This window comes from Salvelinus sp. IW2-2015, linkage group LG20 (assembly GCF_002910315.2).
Source record: "Salvelinus sp. IW2-2015 linkage group LG20, ASM291031v2, whole genome shotgun sequence".
Classification (NCBI taxonomy): Eukaryota; Metazoa; Chordata; class Actinopteri; order Salmoniformes; family Salmonidae; genus Salvelinus; species Salvelinus sp. IW2-2015.
Genome location: NC_036860.1, coordinates 37,135,336 through 37,157,596, shown reverse-complemented (window position 1 = coordinate 37,157,596; position 22,261 = coordinate 37,135,336). Strand labels below are relative to the sequence as shown.

Genomic DNA, 22,261 nt, shown 5'->3' with positions numbered 1-22,261 from the left:
TATACTTTTTTTAGGGGCCCCCTGGGCCCAGCCCCTGGCTCACACAATTGACCAGTCACATTTATTATGCAGTTTATTTATTTAATATTTATTAATCAGTTACACAATCAAGGCAGTGCACCCCGGTTACCCACGTGGGCCCCCTACCTCCTCTCCACCCATCTACCAGAACGGCAGCAGGCAGCAGCAAGCTGTATATACTCATTGAGAGGGGGCTCCTGAATCCTCCTGTGGTTTGTGGTTGCATAAAAAAAAAAAATATATATATATATATATATATATACTACATATCCAATATATACTGTATATACTGTATAATATATACTGTCTATATGTTTTATTTCTTAATTTTTTTGCTGCCTCCTGGGCCCCCCACGGGCCTGACCCCAGGGTCTTCAGCCCCAGTAAACCCCTGCATTAATGCGGCCCTGTATGTGCACCATGGGGTTGCCCCACAGCCTTTTGTTAGGTTATCAACTGCACAATAAGCTTATTGTGCGGGAGATGCAAAAAAGATCAGACGTTATTACCAATAGGAAAAGGCTGGTGCATCCCTGGTTGTGTAACCACATGGACCATTGTAAGCACTGTCTGCAGACACTTTTGCCTGATTCCACAAGCAGTAAAGAGTGTTCAGTGTGGAATAAAACTAAGAGGCACAGTGCAGCCAGCCAGGTGTTACAGGTTACAGATAGCACAGATTTCTTTCCTTTGGCATTTATATGAAAAAACATACACTTATTACACACACAAACTATTTAACACAAACATACACACAAGACAGGTATTCATTGTATCCATTGTGAGGTGAATATGTTTTTCTTGCCTCAAATTGCTATTTGTTGGTTGGTCTAGCTTTGCAGCATTTGATTTGGCTTGACCTCAGTGCATGTCCGTGTGTTACTGAAATAAAGTACAATGCCTTTCCAGAATTCCAGGCTAATTATTTCCAGTCCAGATACCAGATGTATTGTGCATCTTGCTAGAAGACAATTTTATCCTGTTGTTGGTGGGAATTCTAATAATTTTTCTATGAAGGTTATGTTTACCTTGAGTCTCCTTGACTCTCACAAAACAAAACCTTGGAAGCAAGACATGGTTGTCAGAATAAACAGAGTAAACACAAACACGCATTTCATAAATTTAAACACTGTTTCAAAGGAGCTGCAGCGGGGATTTGCTAAGGCTGAGTGACTTTATCTTTTCAGAGGCAGCAGAAAAGCAGCTAAGTAACTTGATGGGGTGAGAAGCAGGTCTCCACGTGTGCTTCGGCCTGTGAATTCTCATGTTGAGTTAGTGAGGTAACATTAATGTGAGTGAGTCACTCTCTATCAGGCACAGAGGGCCTTCCACTGCTACTGTAACAGGGAAGCCCTGAAGAGGGATAGACACGATTGAATTTGGCAGCTTGTCAGAGGCTGTGCACACAAATTCAAAACACAGGGCCTTGTTTAACATTTTTGCCAACAAAATGCTAACACACTAAGGACATTTGCATTGAAGATTTTTTCTGCAACAATATTTCTGTAGATGGCATCCCTGAAAAGCGGTTCTAATGGTACCTAAGCGTTGCAGGGTGTAGGGTGTCGTATTGTATGGCGTGTGACTGCGCTTGTGTGATTTGAGCTGAAGAGTAAGACAATTGAGCTAAGAGTAAGGTCTGTTTGTTGCACATTATTATGCAAAGCAGGAAGTGTGCTTGTTTGTCTGTAAATCACATTCGATTTTTGTATTGTGTTCCAGGGAAGGTCTGACTGCAACTTTCTATTTTAAATTGCACAGGGTGCAGTGAGAGTTTGTCTGGGCTTGCTGTAATGCGGGAAATCATTGCACTGCAGTTCCTGGGCTGATACTGTTGTTTTATTGTGGAACAGAAGGAACATCCTAAGAAAAAGGGCATTTGATAATGGGAGCTTGAATGCATCCACTCAAAACAGACCCATTTAAAGGTTGGGTCAAAGAGTCAACTAGAAATGATCCTGCTATGAAACTGCTCTGAGCGTTATCTGTCCCCAGTTTCTTGACTCATCCTGTAGCTCTCTGGCTTGTTTCTGGAGCGCAGGCCAAACAAATCAATTCCTTTCCTCCGTCTTCCAATTTCCTTCTTTGTGGCAGATGTGAGCAGATTGTATAATTTGATTTACACAACATGCCTACCACTTTGAAGATGCAAAATATTATTTATTGTAAAACAAACAAGAAATAAGACAAAAAACAGAACTTGAACGTGCATAACTATTCACCCCCCCCCAAAGTCAATACTTTGTATAGCCACCTCTTGCAGCAATTACAGCTGCAAGTCTCTTGGGGTATGTCTCTATAAGCTTGGCACATTTAGACCATTATTCAAGGCAAATCTGCTCCAGCTCCTTCAAGTTGGATGGGTTCTGCTGGTGTACAGCAATCTTTAAGTCATACCACAGATTCTCAATTGGATTGAGGTCTGGGCTTTGACTAGGCCATTCCAAGACATTTAAATGTTTCCCCTTAAACCACTCGAGTGTTGCTTTAGCAGTATGCTTAAGCAGTATGCTTAGGGTCATTGTCCTGCTGGAAGGTGAACCTCCATTCCAGTCTCAAATCTCTGGAAGACTGAAACAGGATTCCCTCAAGAATTTCCCTGTATTTAGCACCATCATTCCTTCAATTCTGACCAGTTTCCCAGTCCCTGCCAATGTGTTCTCGGTGTGATGAGAGGTGTTGTGTTTGCACCTGACATAGCGTTTTCCTTGATGGCCAAAAAGCAACATTTTAGTCTCATCTGACCAGATTACCTTCTTCCATATGTTTGGGGAGTCTCCCACATGCCTTTTGGCGAACACCAAACGTGTTTGCTTATGTTTTTCTTTAAGCAATGGCTTTTCACTGGCCACTCTTCTGTAAAGCCCAGCTCTGTGGAGTGTACGGCTTAAAGTGGTCCTATGGACAGATACTCCAATCTCCGCTGTGGAGCTTTGCAGCTCCTTCAAGGTTATCTTTGGTCTCTTTGTTGACTCTCTGATTAATGCCCTCCTTTCCTTGTCCTTGAGTTTTGGTGGGTGGCCCTCTCTTGGCAGGTTTGTTGTGTTGCCATATTCTTAAAAAAATAATGTATAATGATTTTATGGTGCTCCGTGGGATGTTCAAAGTTTTGGATATTTTTTTATAAACCAATCCTGATCTGTACTTCTCCACAACTTTGTCCCTGACCTGTTTGGAGAGCTCCTTGGTCTTCATGGTGCCGCTTGCTTGGTGGTGCCCCTTGCTTAGTGGTGTTGCAGACTCTGGGGCCTTTCAGAATAGGTGTATATATACTGAGATCATGTGACAGATCATGTGACACTTAGATTGCGCACAAGTGGACTTTATTTAACAAATTATGTGACTTCTGAAGGTAATTTGTTGAACTAGATCTTATTTAGGGACTTCAGAGCAAAGCGGGTGAATACATATGCACGCACCACTTTTCCTTTTTTAATTTTGTAGAATATTTTGAAACAAGTATTTTTTTTATTTCACTTAACCAATTTTGGCTATTCTGTGTATGTCCATTACATGAAATCTAAGTAAAAATACAATTAAATTACAGGTTGTAATGCAACAAAATAGGATAAACGCCAAGGGGGATGAATACTTTTGCAGGGCACTGTAGCCAATGTTGACTTTGCAGCTGTCCCATCTAGTGTCTAGAAGAAATCGCTCAGCTTTTGCCTCTTGTATTAGAATCATGCCAATAAATGTCAACCTGCATTTTGAAAGGGGAAACCTCTGTGCCTTTTGCTTTGTTCTTTTACAATTGTAATTTTTTATATGATATAGCCACGGTTGGTTTAAATCATATTAGCACTTTGATGATAAAACGTCAATAAAATACCAATGTAATTATGAGGGTTGTAAAATGTGCATTATCTTCTTTCTTAAAAAATAAAACCTTTTCACAATAAACATTTTCCTTCTTTCAAGTCTGCTGGCGTTTACAACAAAAGTTTTCTCAGAAAATGATGAGAGGGATCATTTAGAAATGGAAGCAGCAGGAATTGCTTGATCATTCTAATCTTCCAATGGTCTTTATCAGCTGTTAATAAATAAGTTTACCCTCTTATTTGAGGACCCACGGTGTTAAGGAGTTGACTGATTGGGTCTGGTGTATCATCTAGCTCTCAATATACTGCAGTTCATTGTTTCTGAACTGTTTAAAATGTCCAAGAGAGGATGGCTATACTGGCTGTCTGACTTTGGAGTGGCAGTCGGCAGGCCATAAGACATCCCAGCTGATTTTTCACTCTTATTTTTGATACTGTACCTAGCATACCGTATATCTAGCATACCAATAAAGTAAAGAGAAAGATGTATAGTTCAAATGAAGTCAGATTTGGTATCAGAATAAACCAGTCAGATATAAATATTTTAAGGTTTGTGGCTTTCAGTGACAAGATTCGTAGCTGCAGCACAGCCAGTGTAGTCAGATGGTACGCTTGGCAGACATCAAGTGCTTAATCTGACAGAAGCCAGTGGTCACGCTGTATACATGATGAAGTGGTGGTTAAACTATTTTCGAGTCAGTTCAATGAACATACATCTGTTACAGTCTATGTTTCTCTGAGAGATTACCACAGCAAGCAACATTGGCTGCATAATATATGTTCATTCATAACATAATGATGGATTATAGCAGTGAACAATACAATGGAAGCTACAAAATCAATTGGCTATTGCTCCTCAGAGGAGCTGAGGCCTGATAGCTTTTACGTCATGTTGATGTAGCCGTGAACATTATTCTGTCATTACTCTCCTTCTCAGAAAACATGGGAAGCACATGTATGGCCACAAGCACTGAGTTATGGGAATAGCAGACAGGTTATTCTGATAGGTTGGTTGATGGTTCTGGTTAGATTTTGTTGTACCCATAGTAAATACGTTACAGAAAGTTAGAATGGGATTGTGTGGCTTCAATGTCTCAGCGGTCATTCGGTCAAACAGTCAACTGTTTCAGTCAGACATTCACATTAGTCTTCGGTAAGTGGATGGACTGATGATGTGGAAATAAAGAGTGTAGAGTAACAATATAGAAGCAGGCTTCTGGTTTGCTGCATTTTGCCCTTTTCTTAACACTCACATCAATACCAGTGGTTAATATCTCAGGTTTACTATACCTCAGGTACCAACACAACAGGCCGGTAGGCACTTTCTATTGATTGAGATATACACTCACCGGCCAGTTTAAATGGTACACCCATTTAGTACCAAGTCTGACCCCCCTTTGCTTCCAGAACAGCCTGAATTCCTCAGGGCATTCTACAAGTTGTCTAAGATGTTCTTCAGGGCTGTGGGTTCATGCTGACGTGATGGCATCACGCAGTTGCTGAAGATTGGATGGTGGTACATTCATGTTGCAAACAGCCCGTTCCATCTCATTCCAAATATGCTCTTTTGGGTTGAGGTCTTGGGGCTGTGCGGGCGACTCAAACAAACTGAACTCGCTGTCATGTTCCAGGTGATGTTTTTTCACTCCTCAATTGTCCAGTGTTGGTTATCGCATGCCCACTGGAGCCGCTTCTTCTTGTTTTTAGTTGATAGGAGTACAGGACTGCCACTGACCGGATCTTTTTTGTTTCTTGCTCCATTCTCGGTAAACCCTAGACACTGTCAAGTGTAAAAAGCCCAGGAGGGCGGCCTTTTCTGAGATACTGGCAGGCCTGCCACCGACGATCATACCACGCTCAAAGTCGCTTATGTTACTCGTTTTACCATTCTAACATTCATTTGAACAGTAACTGAATGCCTTGATGCCTGTCTGCCTGCTTTATATAGCAAGCCACCGCCACTTGAGTCACTTTCTGTAGGAGTGATCAATTTTCTCGAACGGGTGTTATACCTAATAAACTGGCCAGTGAGTGTACAATACACTTATGCATTAGACATGTAATAATAGTAGACAGCGCTACTGTAAATAAACACTTGCACTTACTTGTAAACGAAGTCCAACCGTCTATCTTTCTGGGTAAAGACATCAGTGGCGGAACTGTAAAAATGCTCCCTGTTGGTCCTCAGTTTTAAAAGTGTCTCAGAAAATGACCTCTCAACGGATGCTGTTGTGGCTGGTATAGTGAGGACCAGCTGCAGTAACTTTGTTGCCTTGGGGACAGTCTGTGTCAGGTCATACTGGAACAAAAAGCTGAGGAGCTGTGCAATTTGTCAAAAAAAAATGTACTGTACAATCTGACAAGATCAGCCTTAACTCAAACAAAATCTAAGTACTTGGCATATTTTTACAGGCTCTCGTTTGCTGTGTCGAACTTTTGTGACATTGTTTTAAAAAATTTCAGTCCACTAAGCCAAGGAAATTAAGTTCACCAAAGTCCTCAAACTTGGCTCTCAGCTGAACATTGATATTGTCCAGTATGTTGTAGTAGAGTCGCCCTCTATTTACTCTGATCGGCTGTTTACTACGAGTTTTGCTTTCTGCCAGGCCCAGTTCATTGCATTTCTGCTCAAATCGCTCATAGAAACTCTCAAAATCTTGTCGCTGCCATTCTAGTGATTTCATTGTGTTGCTGATACGGGTAAGGCAGAAACCCATATCCATCACTTTGTTCTGCAGAACACGGAAGAGCGCGTCAGATTCATTGAAAATTCCATCATAGACCAACCCAGTCTCTAAATGGGTTGCTAAATGTTCACATGAAAGGCAGTGAAGCTCTCTGGCTGCTTTTTTATGTGTCCACTAGCAGGCAGTATAAGGTAGAAACATGCATGCGCAAGTTTGGAGTTTGAAGGGCGGAAGAAAGGCACATGGCGAGGCTGCCTTTCCCCTGGCCTCCATGTGCATTTTGTACCAGATCACCGCTAATTTGTACTAGTTCCGAAATCAATTTTATCATGCAGAAAAAACAAGGCAAAATTGTTGATAAAATGTATATTTATTTTTCATTACAGTTCCTTTTTCATTTATTTTCACTTACCCTGTCTACCTTGACTGCACATTACTGGCAGCATGTAGCCTAGCGGTTAGAGCATTGGGCTAGTAACTGAAAGGTTGCTAGTTTGAATCCCCGAGTTAAAAATCTGTTCAATCCCCCAAAGTAAAAAATCTGTTCATGTGCCCTTCAGCAAAGCACTTAACACTAATTGCTGAGGGTGGCCCAGGGAGAGTTTGAATATGCAAAAATAACATTTCCAATTCTGAAATGTGTATAATACACACTTGTTTGAAATAGGACAAATATAAGCACACACCAAATGATTATACAGGTAATACTTTAGAGCAGTGCTCTCTGTATCCTAGTCTACAGTACAGTGAATATTCCAGTTAGACATGAACACAGAGCTGCAGACATGGCTAATTCCCCATCTTGTTGTTGGAACATAAGGAGAAGTCAGTCCTCGCTCCTCCTGCTTCTATTGCTCTCTCTAAGCAACCATACAATCATTTGCAGTGGTTTGTGAGGTTGCCATGGCAACTGAAGTGTGCCCATGTAAGACGGACAGAGAGAGAGAGAGGATGAAACTTGAATGATCTCTCTGCATTTTGCATAATCATGATGACGTGGCCGGAGACACTTAGCTTTTTAAGTCCAATATCTTAAAATCTTGACTGCAGGCATACTTGACAATATTTTAAAAACTTGACTGCCGGTACTAATAAAAAATACTAATGATACAAGGCGAGACCCAGATGCAGACACAGGAGGCAGATGGTTGGAGTCTTACAATATTTATTAATCCAATAGGGTAAAGCAAGAGAATGGTCGTGGACAGGTAAAACGGTCAAAATCAGTTCAGAGTCCAAAAGGTACCGAAGGGCAGGCAGGCGGGAAAATAGTCCGGAGTCGGGCAGAGGTCAAAACCAGGAAGAGTATCAAAAAGAGAAAAGCAAAAGGCAAAATAGGAAAAACGCGCTGGTTGACTTGACTAACATACAAGACAAACTGGCACAGAGAGACAGGAAACACAGGGATAAATACACTGGGGAAAATAAGCGACACCTGGAGGGGGTGGAGACAATCAACAATGTTTTTAATAACTTGCCCAGGGACTGCGGTTGAAAATTAGCCGGCTGGCTAAAACCAGCACTTTTACTGAAACGTTGATTATTGTGCGCTGTCCCTGTAAAAATGTAAATAAACGAAGAGAAAAAGAAATCACAGGAGCAGGTGAAACAGATCAGGGCGTGACAGCTTTTGAGTGGGGTTTCCCTTTAAGCAGTATTATCTAAACAGCAGGCCACACCAGCCAATAGCTATTAGATATTATGTTCCACCAACTCAGCACATGGGTGGTTGCTTTATTTTAGGCGAGGACTTTGTTCTTACAGACAAAGATTTATTGTACTGCACAAGTTCTACTTTAATTGTTTTTGATATGGCCAATACTTTGATATGGTGTTGCCATGTGGTACATGGTTGTCTCAAATTCTGTCACAGAATATATAAACTCTCTAATGACAATGCAAGTGGAGATACAGGCTGTGTGTGCCTTGTGCGTGCCTGCCTGTACTGCTTTCCGGGCTGTGTGTTAAGGTAGAGAACATTGGTCGTCATCTCTCTCTTGAAATGTTGTCATGACTGGTGTCAAAGAATAACAAAAGGTAAAATAATGTATTTGAATTGGGGGAGGGGGCTGGCCCCTTTGTCCTCATCTTGGCATTCTGTGGTTTGATGGCTTAAAAGGTCATCTGTGGTACCACCTGTACATGTTGGTAAACTAATCTTGCATGTAGACTAAACAATAACTACAGCTACTCCCCTCCAATACTACTTTCCCAAAGCAATTACTGCCTTTTGTCTGACCCTTGTAATTAGCTCAACATTTAGAAAAAGGTGATGCACTTTTCACCCTGACCCAAACCCCCAGGTGTGAAGGGCTTTGGGCAGAAGGGGGCACACAGTATTTTGCCATTTTGTCTAATTCGATAATGACTGTTTGCGAAGGGGCAGGCTGCATTTGTAAATGGAGGGGGACGGAAGGGTTTTTGCGGGTTGACTGACTGCCGTAACTACTTTCTGGCAGACTCAACATGCATAGAAAAGGGTGTGGTCATACGCACATCCTTAAAAACATAGGTGCTGGGCTAATAAAGAATACTATTAAAGAACAAGAAGGCCTGCACACTGTTAAAGCTCCCAATTCACTGATTTATTGACAACGTTTCGAGCCGAAACGGATCTTCATCAGGTCAAACAAATTGAGTGTTCACATCCCAAAATATACACATTTCACCTCACATGACCATTGCGGACATGACGCATGGTGGGTGAAAAAACAATTTGTGTACCTCTAATAATTTAATAACAATGAGATGGGTACATGTTGTAGTTCCAGAAAATAATGTATATTTACAAAATGACCAAGTGGGTTACCTGGAAGGCAAGACAAATCAAAGTGACATATTCATGTAAGAAATGGTCTGATATCAAACTCTTGGTTCAGACCACTAGGAGACATGGTACACAAATGGTGAATCCAATACAATTCTCTTCTCAATAATAAATTATCGGTATCTCTACCCCTCCTAGGAGTCTTAACATGTTCGATGCCAATGTATCTCAAAGAGATAGTGTTGTGACGATCCCCCATGAAATGCGCAGCCACAGGGTTTCTCTGGTCAAGAGTCCTGACATTACTACTGTGTTCTGCTATCCTTATTTTCAGAGCTCGTTTTGTTTTTCCTACATAGCATAGACCACAAATACACCTGATCAGGTACATCACATCTTTTGTGGAACATGATGCCCTTAATCTTAATGGCCTTGCCCGTAATAGGGTGAGAGTGACACCACACTATGTTTTAGAAAGAAATCTACAAAAGCAGAAATATTTTCAGTCAATGAGCCAATGGAGGTCACAATAGGTCTCCCTGGTGGCTTATCCAGTAGTTTGTGGATTTTGGTAAGGCATGAATAAAGCTCCTGATTGGATAGTCTACTTTCATGAACTCATATTCTTTTTGCATAATGTCTCCACTTTCCACAAGAGACTTCAGCTTGCAGTGAATCTCATTTTTGAACAGTGGTGTGGGGTCACGTGACAATTTCTGATAGAAAGTGGTGTTGTTCAATTGTCCCCGGATCTCATTCACATAGTCATCACGGTTTAACAACACCACAGCTCTGCCCTTGTCAGCAATTACGTACCATCAAAGTGGAATAATTTTTTTAAACATCCAAAGCTTGTCTCTGTTTAGGGAGATTATTGCAGACTCTTTATTCTCATATTAATATTCAAAATCTGAGACATCTTTTTCCACCAATCTGCATGTTTCTAGGGAGGGATTTCTGTATCTGGGTGGGAAAAAAGGTGGATTTGGCTCAAAAAGGGGTATTCGTTCTGGGGGAAATGTCATTCTCTATTGTGTCACCCATAGTCTGAACACTCGTCTCACGCGTACTTGACACATCCACATTTGGAAATCATTTCTGAAACTTTGTGGTGTCAAAGTCATGATTCAGTGGGGATGAAAGATAAACCCTTACTCAAGGCCAACTCACATGAAGTGATGATGGGACGTGAAGAAAGGTTAATCACAGGCATTCTGACTGCGTGTCCAATAGCAGCCTTGCTCCTCTGTTCTTCTTGCCCCTCTGACACTTCTTCCACGTCCGAGGTGCTGCTGACCCCTGTCGGGCCATTGAAGGTATTCTCTTCCCCCTCGCTTGTGTCCTAAAAAATATCCACTCCCATGGGAATCATAGCTGTAATCCGAATCTGCATCAAGAGAAGATGCACTTAAGTGTGGAGGTAGGGTAACCTGTTTTGGGTAGTCTCTGACATCACTGCATGTCCTCGATGTGGATTCCCTCTCCACAGATACACCTCATTTTGTTCATAGTCATTGGAGTGCTGCTCAAACTTCTTAAATCTTCCTCACTCTGATGTCCTGCTCCTGGTAATTCTTGACTTTCAATAGTGTGCTCTCCATATTTGTGCAACCAGTTTACTATGTGTCCCCCAATGCCCCGACAGATGGGGACACGCACCAGGCATGAGCGCACAGGGCATCAGTTTTTCTAAGCTCTACATGTTGAGGTAACTACAGGGGTCAGGCAATCAATTAATCACATTTATTTATAAAGCTCTTTTTACATCAGCAGATGTCACAAAGTGCTCATACAGAAACCCAGCTTAAAACCCCAAACAGCACAAATGCAGATGTACTGTAGAAGCACGATGGCTAGGAGAAAATCCCTAGAAAAGCAGGAAGCTAAGAAGAAACTTAGAGAGGATCCAGGCTCTGAGGGGTGGACATTCCTATTTTGACTGTGCCGGGTGAAGATTATAAGAGTAAATGGCCATTAAAACCAGATCATTCTTCAAGATGTTCAAACGTTCATAGATGACCAGCAGGGTAAAATAATAATCACTGTGGTTGTAGAGGGTGCAACAGGTCAGCACCTCAGGAGTAAATGTCAGTTGGGTTTTCATAGCTGAGCATTCAGAGGTCGAGACAGCAGTTGCGGTAGAGAAAGAGAGACAGCAGTTGCGGTAGAGAAAGAGAAAGAGAAAGAGAAAGAGAAAGAGAAAGAGAGAGAGAGAGAGAGAGAGAGTCAAAAACAGCAGGTCCGGGACAATGTAGCAGAGGCCAGAGTTGAAACTGGAGCAGCAGCACGACAAGGTAGCACGTCTGGTGAACAGGTCAGGGTTTCATAGCCACAGGAAAAACTGGATCAGCAGCACGAACCGGTGGACTGGGAACAGGGACATCCAGGAGTCATCAGGCCAGGTAGTCCTGACGCATGGTCCTTAGGATCAGGCACACACACACACAGAGAGAGACAGAGAGAGAGAGAGATAGAGACAGAGACAGACAGAGACAGAGAGAGAGAGAGACAGAGAGAGAGAATACACTTAAGTTCACACAGGACACCAGATAAGACAGGGGAATTTTACCAGATAGGACAGACTGACCCTAGCCTCCTGGCACATAGACACTTGCAGCATAAATTCTATAGGCTGAGACAGGGGGGGGTCGGGACACTGTGGCACTGTCAGACGATACCCCCGGACAACACTAGAGGGATATCAACAGACCACCAACTTACTACCCTGAGACAAGGCTGACTATAGCCCACAAAGATCTCCTCCACCGCACGAGCGCGAGAGGGACACAAAATCGGACAAGAAGGTTACATCAGTGACTCAACCCACTCAAGTTGAGTATAGCGAAAAAAAGACTGGCACGATGTGACCCCTCCTAGAGACAACATGGAAGAGAACTAGTACTAGTTTGATTTGATTTGATTTGTAAGCCAGTGACTCAGCCCCCGTAATAGGGTCATAGGCAGAAAATCCCAGTGGAGAGAGGGGAGCCGCCAGGCAGAGACAGCAAGGGCAGTTCATCACTCCAGTGCCTTGCCATTCACCTTCACACCCCTGGGCCAGATTGTACTCAATCATAGGATCTACTGAAGAAATTAGTCTTCAGTTGAGACCGAGTCTGCGTTTCTCACATGATTAGGCAGACCATTTCATAAAAATGTAGCTCCAGAGGAGAAAACTCTGCCTCCAGCTGTTTGCTTAGGAATTCTAGGGACAATAAGGAGGCTTGCATCTTGTGAACGTAGGGTACTGTGACGGCCCTGAATATTTCTGAACCGTCTCAGTGCTTCTCCTTCTAATAGGGCGCTTCCCCTTTAATTCCCAATTAAATAGCCAGCATCAGCTGCGCAAAGGTGAAGTTGTGATYGAGACATGAATGAGGATGTGTACTACCTTCAGTTCATGAARCTTCGCTATKAMGTTTGTTTGTTGCCTTRCAGTGTGTTTTGTAGCCTTAAAACGAGTTTACCCAGGATTGGATCCACTCTGTGCGTCTGTGGACTACAACTCTCCGTTGGTTTTCGTGGCCTTTTCTCCGCTGGAGATCTGTTGGCGGATTRTCTGACTGACCGACTGACTACAACTTTTTGTACACRGTATTTCATTTGTTTGGGGTGATGTATACTGTGATTTATGTAGTTGTTAAGATGTATTATTCTTTGATTAGTCTTTGATACGCTTTCTAGTTGTGTTGCAAAATAAGTGTAATTTTGAGTGTATGAATATACTGGGTTTACGCTATGGACAAACGTTGCGTGACTAAGGTCACTTGAGTCACTGAACTTATTTACYGGGCTGGACTCTTTTTATGCCCGAGGTACAGGACATTTCTAAATGAACATAAGTGCATTGATTTGTTATATTGTTGTGTGTGGGTGTGTGTGATCATTTATGTTGTTAATACAACCACGCAAAAGAATACACTTGTTTGAAGTTCTTTCCAATGTTTTAAGGGGTTTATGAAAAGTATATTTCCATCTTGACTTTTATATAAGTCCTTTGTATTGGTGTGACTTGACGGACCAGATGGGACTCATTCCCTCCCAAACTAAAAGGAGAAACCAATGCTTTCTCTGGTAGGCACAACCTACCTGGCACCCCTATAAATTACCTCAAGTCAAAACCGTTACAGTACGTGTAGGTGTGTAAGGCAGGACAAAATTAGAGAGATAGGTAGGAGCAAGTCCATGTAATGCTTTGTCGGTTAGCAGTAAAACCTTGAAATCAGCCCTAGCCTTAACATGAAGCCAGTGTACTGGAGTAATATGATAACATTTTGGGGTTCTAGTCAAGATTCTAGCAGCCGTACTTAGCACTAACTGAAGTTTATTTAGTGCTTTATCCGGGTAGCCAGAGTGTAGAGTACTGCAGTAGTCTAATCTAGAAGTATTAGCTTTTCTGCATCATTTTTGGACAAAATGTTATGATTTTTGCAATATTACTGTCAAGGCTCAGGAGAAGACCCAGAAGCAGACAGTTTCGAAGTAACAAAAGTTTATTACAAAAACAGGGGGGGACAGGCAAACAACAGGTCAAGGGCAGGCAGAGGTCAGTAATCCAGAGCAGAGTCTGAAATGTACAGAACGGCAGGCAGGCTCATGGTCAGGGCAGGCAAAATGGTCAAAACCTAGATAGCAGGAACTAGAGAAAACAGGAGAATACGCTGGTGGGTTTGAAGAAAAACAAAACGAACTGGCAACAGACAAACAGAGAACACAGGTATAAATACACCGGGAATAATGGGGAAGGTGGGAGACACCTGGAGGGGGTGGAGACTATCACAAAGACAGGTGAAACAGATCAGTGTGACAGTTACGAAAAAAAGCTGCCCTTGAAATATTTTTGATATGTTCGTCAAGAGAGATCAGGGTCCAGAGGAACGTAAAGGTCCTTCACAATTTTATTCAAGAAGACATTACAACCATCAAGATGAATTGTCAGATCAAACAGCAGATCGCTTTGTTTCTTGAAACCTAGAACTAGCATCTCTGTTTTGTCTGAGGTTAAAAGTTTTTTTTTTAAATGCCCCATCCACTTCCTTATGTCTGAAACACAAGCTCCCAGTGTAGCGAATTTTGGGGCTTTACCATGTTTAACCAAAATGTACAGCTGTGTATCGTCTGCATAGCAGTGAAAGTTGACATTGAGTTCCCTAATGACATCACCAAGAGGTAAAATATATAGTGAAAACAATAGCGATCCTAAAACGGACCCTTGAGGACAAACCATCCACAGAGACGAACTGATATCTTTCCGAAAGATAAGATCTAAACCAGGCAAGAACTTGTCCGTGTAGGCCAATTAGGGTTTCCAATCTCTCCAAAAGAATGTGGTGATCGATGGTGTCAAAAGCGGCACTAAGGTCTAGGAGCACGAGGACAGATACACAGCCTTGGTCTGACACCATTATACGGTAATTCACCACATTCACAAGTGCAGTCTCAGTACTATGACAGAGTCTAAAACCAGACTGGAGCGTTTCGTATACGTAATTTATGTCTTCAGGAAGGCAGTGAGTTGCTACACAACAGCTTTTTCTAAAATGTTTGAGAGAAATGGGAGATTCAATGGAAGTCATTGTTTTGGGAAAGTTGAAGGTGAGTAGTTGATATTGTGTAGACTACATACAAGACCAGATTTACCAACATGGACAGGTGGTACCACAGGTGACATTTGAAACCATCATTTCACTCCCTCCCCCCATAATTTAAAGGTACTATACTTTGGAAAAAGAGGTAGCGATGTCAACTTTGTGAGGCCAGACTCAAAGTTTAATAATTGTTCTAGTGTACCATGCACTGTGTGTTATTGTGGCAGTGGCCTGTATAGCATGCTCGGCTGAAGTAATTGTAGACGGACAGTCGGAGCAGTGCCCTGTCATTCAGCCCAAGGGCCTGTATAGGCCGAAGCAGCAGTGACGTAAAGGAGAATGTTCTGGGTGAAAGGGGAGGGATCGCAAGGTTGTGGAAGGCATGATGCAAATCAGGAACAGCTTGTGGCCATTTTCACGGCTGACCTGTTCCGTCATATGAGGGCTGTTAGTGTACAGTACGCAACACAAACACATATATCCACAGCAGGATGAGCAAACTGTGTGGTTATGTGTCCGCCAGAAATTCATGTTCCAGGTTTGTCTCCCCCCCCCCCACACACACACACTACATCGTGTTTCTGGGAATAACACTCTCCATACGGAAGCAGGCCAACTAGTTGTTTATGCGATGAGTTATACTTTTGAATATTCTGTCCATAGAACATTTTTCCAAGAGTCTTGATGATCATCCAGGTGCTTTTTGGCGAACTTGAGTCAACATTTTGGACGACATGGGTCCCATTATGCCTGGATGAAAACCAATGGCCTGCACTGTGAGCCCTCTTTTAATGTCTCAGTTTTAGGCTCCCATCTCAAGGCTTCACATCCTCTGTAGCCCACTCCCCTGCCTGAACTAAAAACACAGTGATTGGTACAGTTTCAGGATCAGGAGGGGGCTTTCTGAAGCTGAGTAATTGCTGGGTCTGAATAGAAGACGTATTGCTGTCCTCTATTTGGGCATTCCCAACCAGTTTATACAGTTGAAGTCAGAGGTTTACATACATATGGATGTTAGGATATAGGATATTAGGATATAGGATATTTAAACGACGAACAAAAACAACAAACTGAAAGAAAGAACCGAAGTCCTGAACTAGGGAACACAGAACAGATGAACACACGAACAGGAACAATCACCCACCAAACCAGGCTACCTAAATATGGTTCCCAATCAGAGACAATGACTAACACCTGCCTCTGATTGAGAATCATATCAGGCCAAACAAGAAACCCCACATAGAAACAGACAACATAGATAATACCCACCCAGCTCACATCCTGACCAACTAAATAAAGACTAAACAAAGGAAATAAGGTCAGGAACGTGACAATACAGCTGAAGTCGTAAGTTTACATACACCTCAGCCAAATACATTTAAACTCAGTTTTTCACAATTCTTGACATTTAATCCTAGTAAAAATTCCCTGTCTTAGGTCAGTTCGGATCACCACTTTATTTTAAGAATGTGAAATGTCAGAATAATAGAGAATGATTTATTTCATCACATTCCCAGTGGGTCAGAAGTTTACATACACTCCATTAGTATTTGGTAGCATTGCCTTTAAATTGTTTAACTTGGGTCAAATGTTTCAGGTAGCCTTCCACAAGCTTCATACAATAAGTTGGGTGAATTTTGGCCCATTCCTCCTGACAGAGCTGGTGTAACTGAGTCAGGTTTGTAGGTCTCCTTGCTCGCACACTCTTTTTCAGTTCTGCCCACAAATGATCTATAGGACTAGGGTCAGGGCTTTGTGATGGCCACTCCAATACCTTCACTTTGTTGTCCTTAAGCCATTTTGCCACAACTTTGGAAGTAGGTTTGGGGTCATTGTCCATTTGCGACCAAGCTTTAACTTCTTGACTGATGTCGTGAGATGTTTCTTCAATATATCAACATAATTGTCTTGCCTCATGATGCCATCTTTTTTTGTGAAGTGCACCAGTCCCTCCTRCAGCAAAGCACCCCCACAACATGATGCTGCCACCCCCGTGCTTCATGGTTGGGATGGTGTTCTTCTGCTTGCAAGCATCCCCCTTTTTCCTCCAAACATAACGATGGTCATTATGGCCAAACAGTTATATTTTTGATTCAGAGCAGAGGACATTTCTCCAAAAAGTACAATCTTTGTCCCCATGTGCAGTTGCAAACCGTAGTCTGGCTTTTTATGGCGGTTTTGGAGCAGTGGCTTCTTCCTTGCCGAGCGGCCTTTCAGGTTATGTTGATATATGACGCGTTTTACTGTGGATATAGATACTTTTGTACCCGTTTCCTCCAGCATCTTCACAAGGTTGATTTGAACTTTTCGCACCAAAGTTCGTTCATCTCTAGAGACAGAACACGTCTCCTTCCTGAGCGGTATGATGGTCTGAGGTCTTAGCTGATTTCTTTAGATTTTCCCATGATGTCAAGCAAAGAGGCACTGAGTTTGAAGGTAGGCCTTGAAATACATCCACAGGTACACCTCCAATTGACTCAAACGATGTCAATTAGCCTATTGGAAGCTTCTACAGCCATGACATCATTTTCTGAAATTATCCAAGCTGTTTAAAGGCACAGTCAACTTAGTGTATGTAAACTTCTGACCCACTGGAATTGTGATACAGTGAGTTATAAGTGAAATAATCTGTCTGTAAACAATTGTTGGAAAAATGTATTGTGTCATGCACAAAGTAGATGTCCTAACCGACTTGCCAAAACTACAGTTTGTTAACAAGAAATTTGTGGAGTGGTTGAAAAACTAGTTCTAATGACTCCAACCTAAGTGTATGTAAACTTCCGACTTCAACTGTATGTATTTCCAATTCCAGCCCTTTGATGTCTTCAATGAAAACATTATTGAAATGTTTTAGCCCATGAAATGCGTGTGTTGTACTGTGAGGACTGGAATTTAGGGTATGACATGAAAGAAAACAACATTTTGTAATGGTTTCTTTCCAAGCAGGATAATTATATCACTTCTTTTACATTTTCTGTAAATTCATACTTTTTGTGGCTGGGTTGTAGTTTTAGAAACCTATGTGTTAGTCCTCATAGCAGCAGGTTTTCTTCAGCATCCATGCTGCTAGAACCCTGAAGGTACGTCATATCGTTTCTGCAGCGCACCAGCTGCTCATTGGAGCTGCACATTTTCAGCATCATCAGCCAAATGAAACTGCAGTACGAGATGTACCAGTCCTTCCTCCCCTACCATGATACAGACACACACACACTCTTGATATAGTCCTTTATACAGTTTGTTCGCTTTACTCAATATCCTGTTGATGGATTTGCTCCAAAACACCAATTATTTTTTAATCGCATGTTCATTGCCTTGTTGACCTCCCTCCACTTTATAAATATTTTTAAATCTCAATAATTGTGCCATTTTGATGCCCTGCAGCATTGCACGTGTCAAAGGGACATTGCTTGTCATTCAGTGTTAGTTTAACGGTTTCTTGTTAGGATGTCTTATGAAACCTGACGGATCAGAAAAAAAACTTAGCTCACAGCTGTAGGCAAAAAGAGGTTCATGATTATAGGCTCTTCTTCTTGTGTAAGAATTACTGTTTAAAGTCTTTCATCTAATGTTTTAGAAGTTCCCCTTCTAAAACAGTTCTCCTTCTAAAACACGTGAAAAAATATTTTTAACATCCAACTTGAAATTTCTCTAATTCTGTTCTCTAAGAATGTAGCTTTCTGTTGAAATGAGGCAAGGAATTCAGACACTTTCTAGAGTAATTATTAACATGTCATTATATTTGACCCAACAAATTATTAAGTAGTGAGAAAGCTGTTTTCCTTGAGAAATATATTAGAGGACGGCTTCACTTACCCTACACACAGAGCCTAGCAGCACCATTCATTCTAATGTGACAATAAAATCTGGGCAAAGTGCTTGAGGTACAATTACAGTGTACTGCTGCATGAAAGGTAAAATGGTTAGTGGCTATGTTCATAATTAACAGTTATTAATAGTCTCTGTACAGTATGTTCAATACACCAACCCTTCCTGAGTGTTGGGTGGACTGGATAGGGCTGTATATATTAATGAGTGCTCAGTTTTCCACAGCTATAGTGTCCAACTGTATTGACATTTAGTAACTTACTCACTCCCAACACATACGGCCCTAGCCAGAGATCGCCGATGCTAACACCTAACAATGACATGATAACATGATATAACATTATTGCTCATAAAGTGCTGGTAGACCTGTGTCATTATGTTGTAATGACTCTGACATTGAATGAGTCATATCCACAACTAGACAGTGTTTTTTTGTCAACTCTAGAGGAGGCTAAGTTCCGTCTGCTCTCTGTCCCCACAGGGATGACTTGCCAGGCCAGGAGTTCGTATGTGACCAGCGAGATAAAGTGGGGCTACCGCTTCATGCCGGTGCTCACCCTGGAGGATGGCTTTTACGAGGTGGACTACAACAGCTTTCACGACATCCACGAGACCAACACCCCCAGCTGCAGCGCCAGAGAGCTGGCTGAGATTAATTGCCGCATCCGCCTGCCCTTCACCTGGTCCGTGGCCAGCAAGCTCAGCCAGCAGGGGGTGCTGGAGCCCGAGGGCCGCGAGAAGAAGCATACTACCCTGGTAACCCAGGAAGAGGGGCTAGAGGAGCAGACAGAGAGGAACGGTGACATTGCTAATATAGAGAGCGAGTCCAAAGTGTAGAGGGGAGAGAGAACTTAGGCCAGAGGGGCTGTGTGGGGCTTACTGTGGTGGCTCTACTCCTCATGGCTGTCTGACCAGGTGAGCTGGTCCCAGGTCAAAGGTCAGGGCCAAGGCAGAAAAATGGGGAACCTGAGTTCAAGGACGATCTGCTTAGGAACCCTGCAACAAGGACAGCTTTGGCCCTAAACAGGTCATTTGCCCCCCAAAGATAGATGGTACATGACAATGGCTGGACTGAAAAGCTCTGTAATTGCATGTTTTGATAACAAAGTTTTTTTCTTGAAGATATCAATTAATATTATTTCTTTTTTTTTATTCAAAGATTAAAACCTATACATATATATTCTAGGATATTTGTATTTGTATTTTTTTGTATATACTATCTGTTATATACTATCTGTTATGTTGCCAAAGTGTGAATATTTGACAAGAAGATCTTTGATACTGATTAATTTAGACCGGGTCTGTACATATTCTATGCCTTATGTACAAAGCTTTCCTTACATTAGAGTTTTAAGAAATATATAAGCATGTACAAAAACTCACTGTAGTTAATTTATTCTATATTGTGTACATAAGAGAATAATGGCGATTGTAATAGGCATGACAATATAACTCTTATTAACAATTCTGGATGAAAGCCCTATAGAATATTCAGCCTGGCCTAATGGACTAGCTACTTTAGACAGCAACGAAAGTAGGGAGGTTGGTCGGGGAGGATGGGTAGGCATAATCCGCAACCTTCTAGCAATCCACAGGTTGCGTGTTCAGGTTGCGTCTGGGACAACTGTAGCATTTTAGCTAAAACATCTCCTAACCATTATTCTAAACATATGCCAATTCACCTGAACTGCTACGTAAAGTTACCTAACCTTTGTTGTTTTAGTTCTCCTAACCTTTAACGTAAATGTCCTAACCTTTGTTGTTAGTTCCCTTTAACTGCCAACATAAATTCTCTCTATAATTCTCCTACAGCAGAACGTTTATTATCCAAGCAGTTATCCAAGCAGCAGAACGTTTATTTTATACTAATACAATTGCTCATAGAAAGATTTTATTTAGAAGTAATACAAAAAATATAAAAAAGAAAGGAGTAAAAATTGGCACGACATTGAGCCTTTTTCTAAAATGTTTTATGAGATTGGAGAACATGATGGGAGGGATCTTAGACCATTCTTCCTTAAAGAATCTTACCAGATCCTTGATATCCTTCATCTGCTCCTATGGACTGGCATCTTCAATTCAAACCACAGGTCCTGGCAGAGGTAACCAGGTTTTAGGCTAAAATGTCCTGGTACTTGGTAAAGTTCATGATGCCGTTAACCTTAACAAGGGCCACAGGACCAGTGGAAGCAAAATAGCCCCATAAGATGCACCACCGCAGGTATGAAGTACTTTTCTCCATATGCTTCCGTTTTTCGATGCCAAATCCACCGCTGGTGTGCATGGCCAAAGAGCTCTATTTTCATGTCATCTGACTATAGCACTGCCTGGAGTTTGCTAAACGGCATTGGCACTTGGATTGGAACCGGTGAGAAACATGCTCACTTTTCTAATATGAAGGACAGGCTTCCATCTTTCAATGTGTCTCTGAAGTGAACCCCACTGTACTGTCCGGCCCATAGCGGATGAAAGCACACTGGTACTACGAAAGAAGCCATGTGAGGGGGAGCTTGGGGAAGAGCATCAAGGCCTACTCTAGCACCTAAATTGAACTAAGTGCAGCCCGAGGGTATTCATTTTCTTCTTTTCACATATTTAGACCTCTTTATTTCTGCTGCAGAACTAAGTTTCTAAAAGCAATTTCTTTGTGTTTCTGGCAAAATGTTTGATTTGAAATAAAACTGTGTAATATAACCTTACAATGTTATCACTTTACAAAATGGTTCTATTGCTTGTGCTGAAGAGCCATATACAGGGCTCAGACATCTACAGTGTGTAATTTTGTTACTGCAGAACGTTCTAGCTCTGCATGTCACTGATAGCACACCTGTATAACTTTGGCTTTTATGTGTCAATGAAAAACATTTGGGTAACACTTAAGTTACCCGTATACAACGCAGTTAGTCTATAGCTAATGAAATGTTTTTATTTGTGATCCATATTTGTTACAGGTGCAGTTACTGTGAAGTTATTGGTAATTAAATTAATCAGATGTTATCAAAAGGGTAGATATTTCAGCTATGTGGTATTTCAACAGCTTAATTTAAAGCGTTATAAACATGCAGGCATCATTGTTTAATCTGACTTCTGTCCAATCGCTGAACAAAGATTGAACGAAACAGACATGTTTATTATATCGACTCCTTTATTTTACTGTTTTTATTCATTTGTAATTATTAATTGTATTAGGTTGTATTTTCAACATTACACTGAATTCCAAAATACTGGTTCATAAATCATCTTCGACAATACTTTAACATACTTATCTCACTCTCTTTTATTGATACAAATCGTATTTTACCTTTTGTGTTGATTTAATGAAATTGAGAAATATATTCACACTCTGTGGTCAATAATTGATTGAAATGGACAATCATATTTGATCTAAAGGGCACTTTATGAAACCATGTGGTACAGGACCAAGAAATGGTGGTAGAGCTAGAGTTTGGGAGGACCCAATGTTTTGGGTTGGGGTGTCATACTCAAACCCTGAGGGTTGCCCAATGCACAGTACACCAACCCATTATTTATGGGAACTCAAGTCCTTTT

At 41.6% G+C, this 22,261-nt stretch overlaps 1 protein-coding gene across 1 annotated transcript in view; it reads left to right on the top strand.

Annotated features, from left to right (window-relative positions):
• The window catches only part of kcnj6 (potassium inwardly rectifying channel subfamily J member 6), a 111,460-nt gene extending 89,507 nt beyond the window's left edge, over positions 1-21,953 (top strand). The window contains exon 3 of the mRNA XM_024012272.1: positions 19,194-21,953. Within this exon, the coding sequence (XP_023868040.1) occupies positions 19,194-19,549 (356 nt within the window). The 3' untranslated portion in view covers positions 19,550-21,953. The remainder of the gene's footprint in view (positions 1-19,193) is intronic.
• Positions 21,954-22,261: the final 308 nt, after the last annotated feature.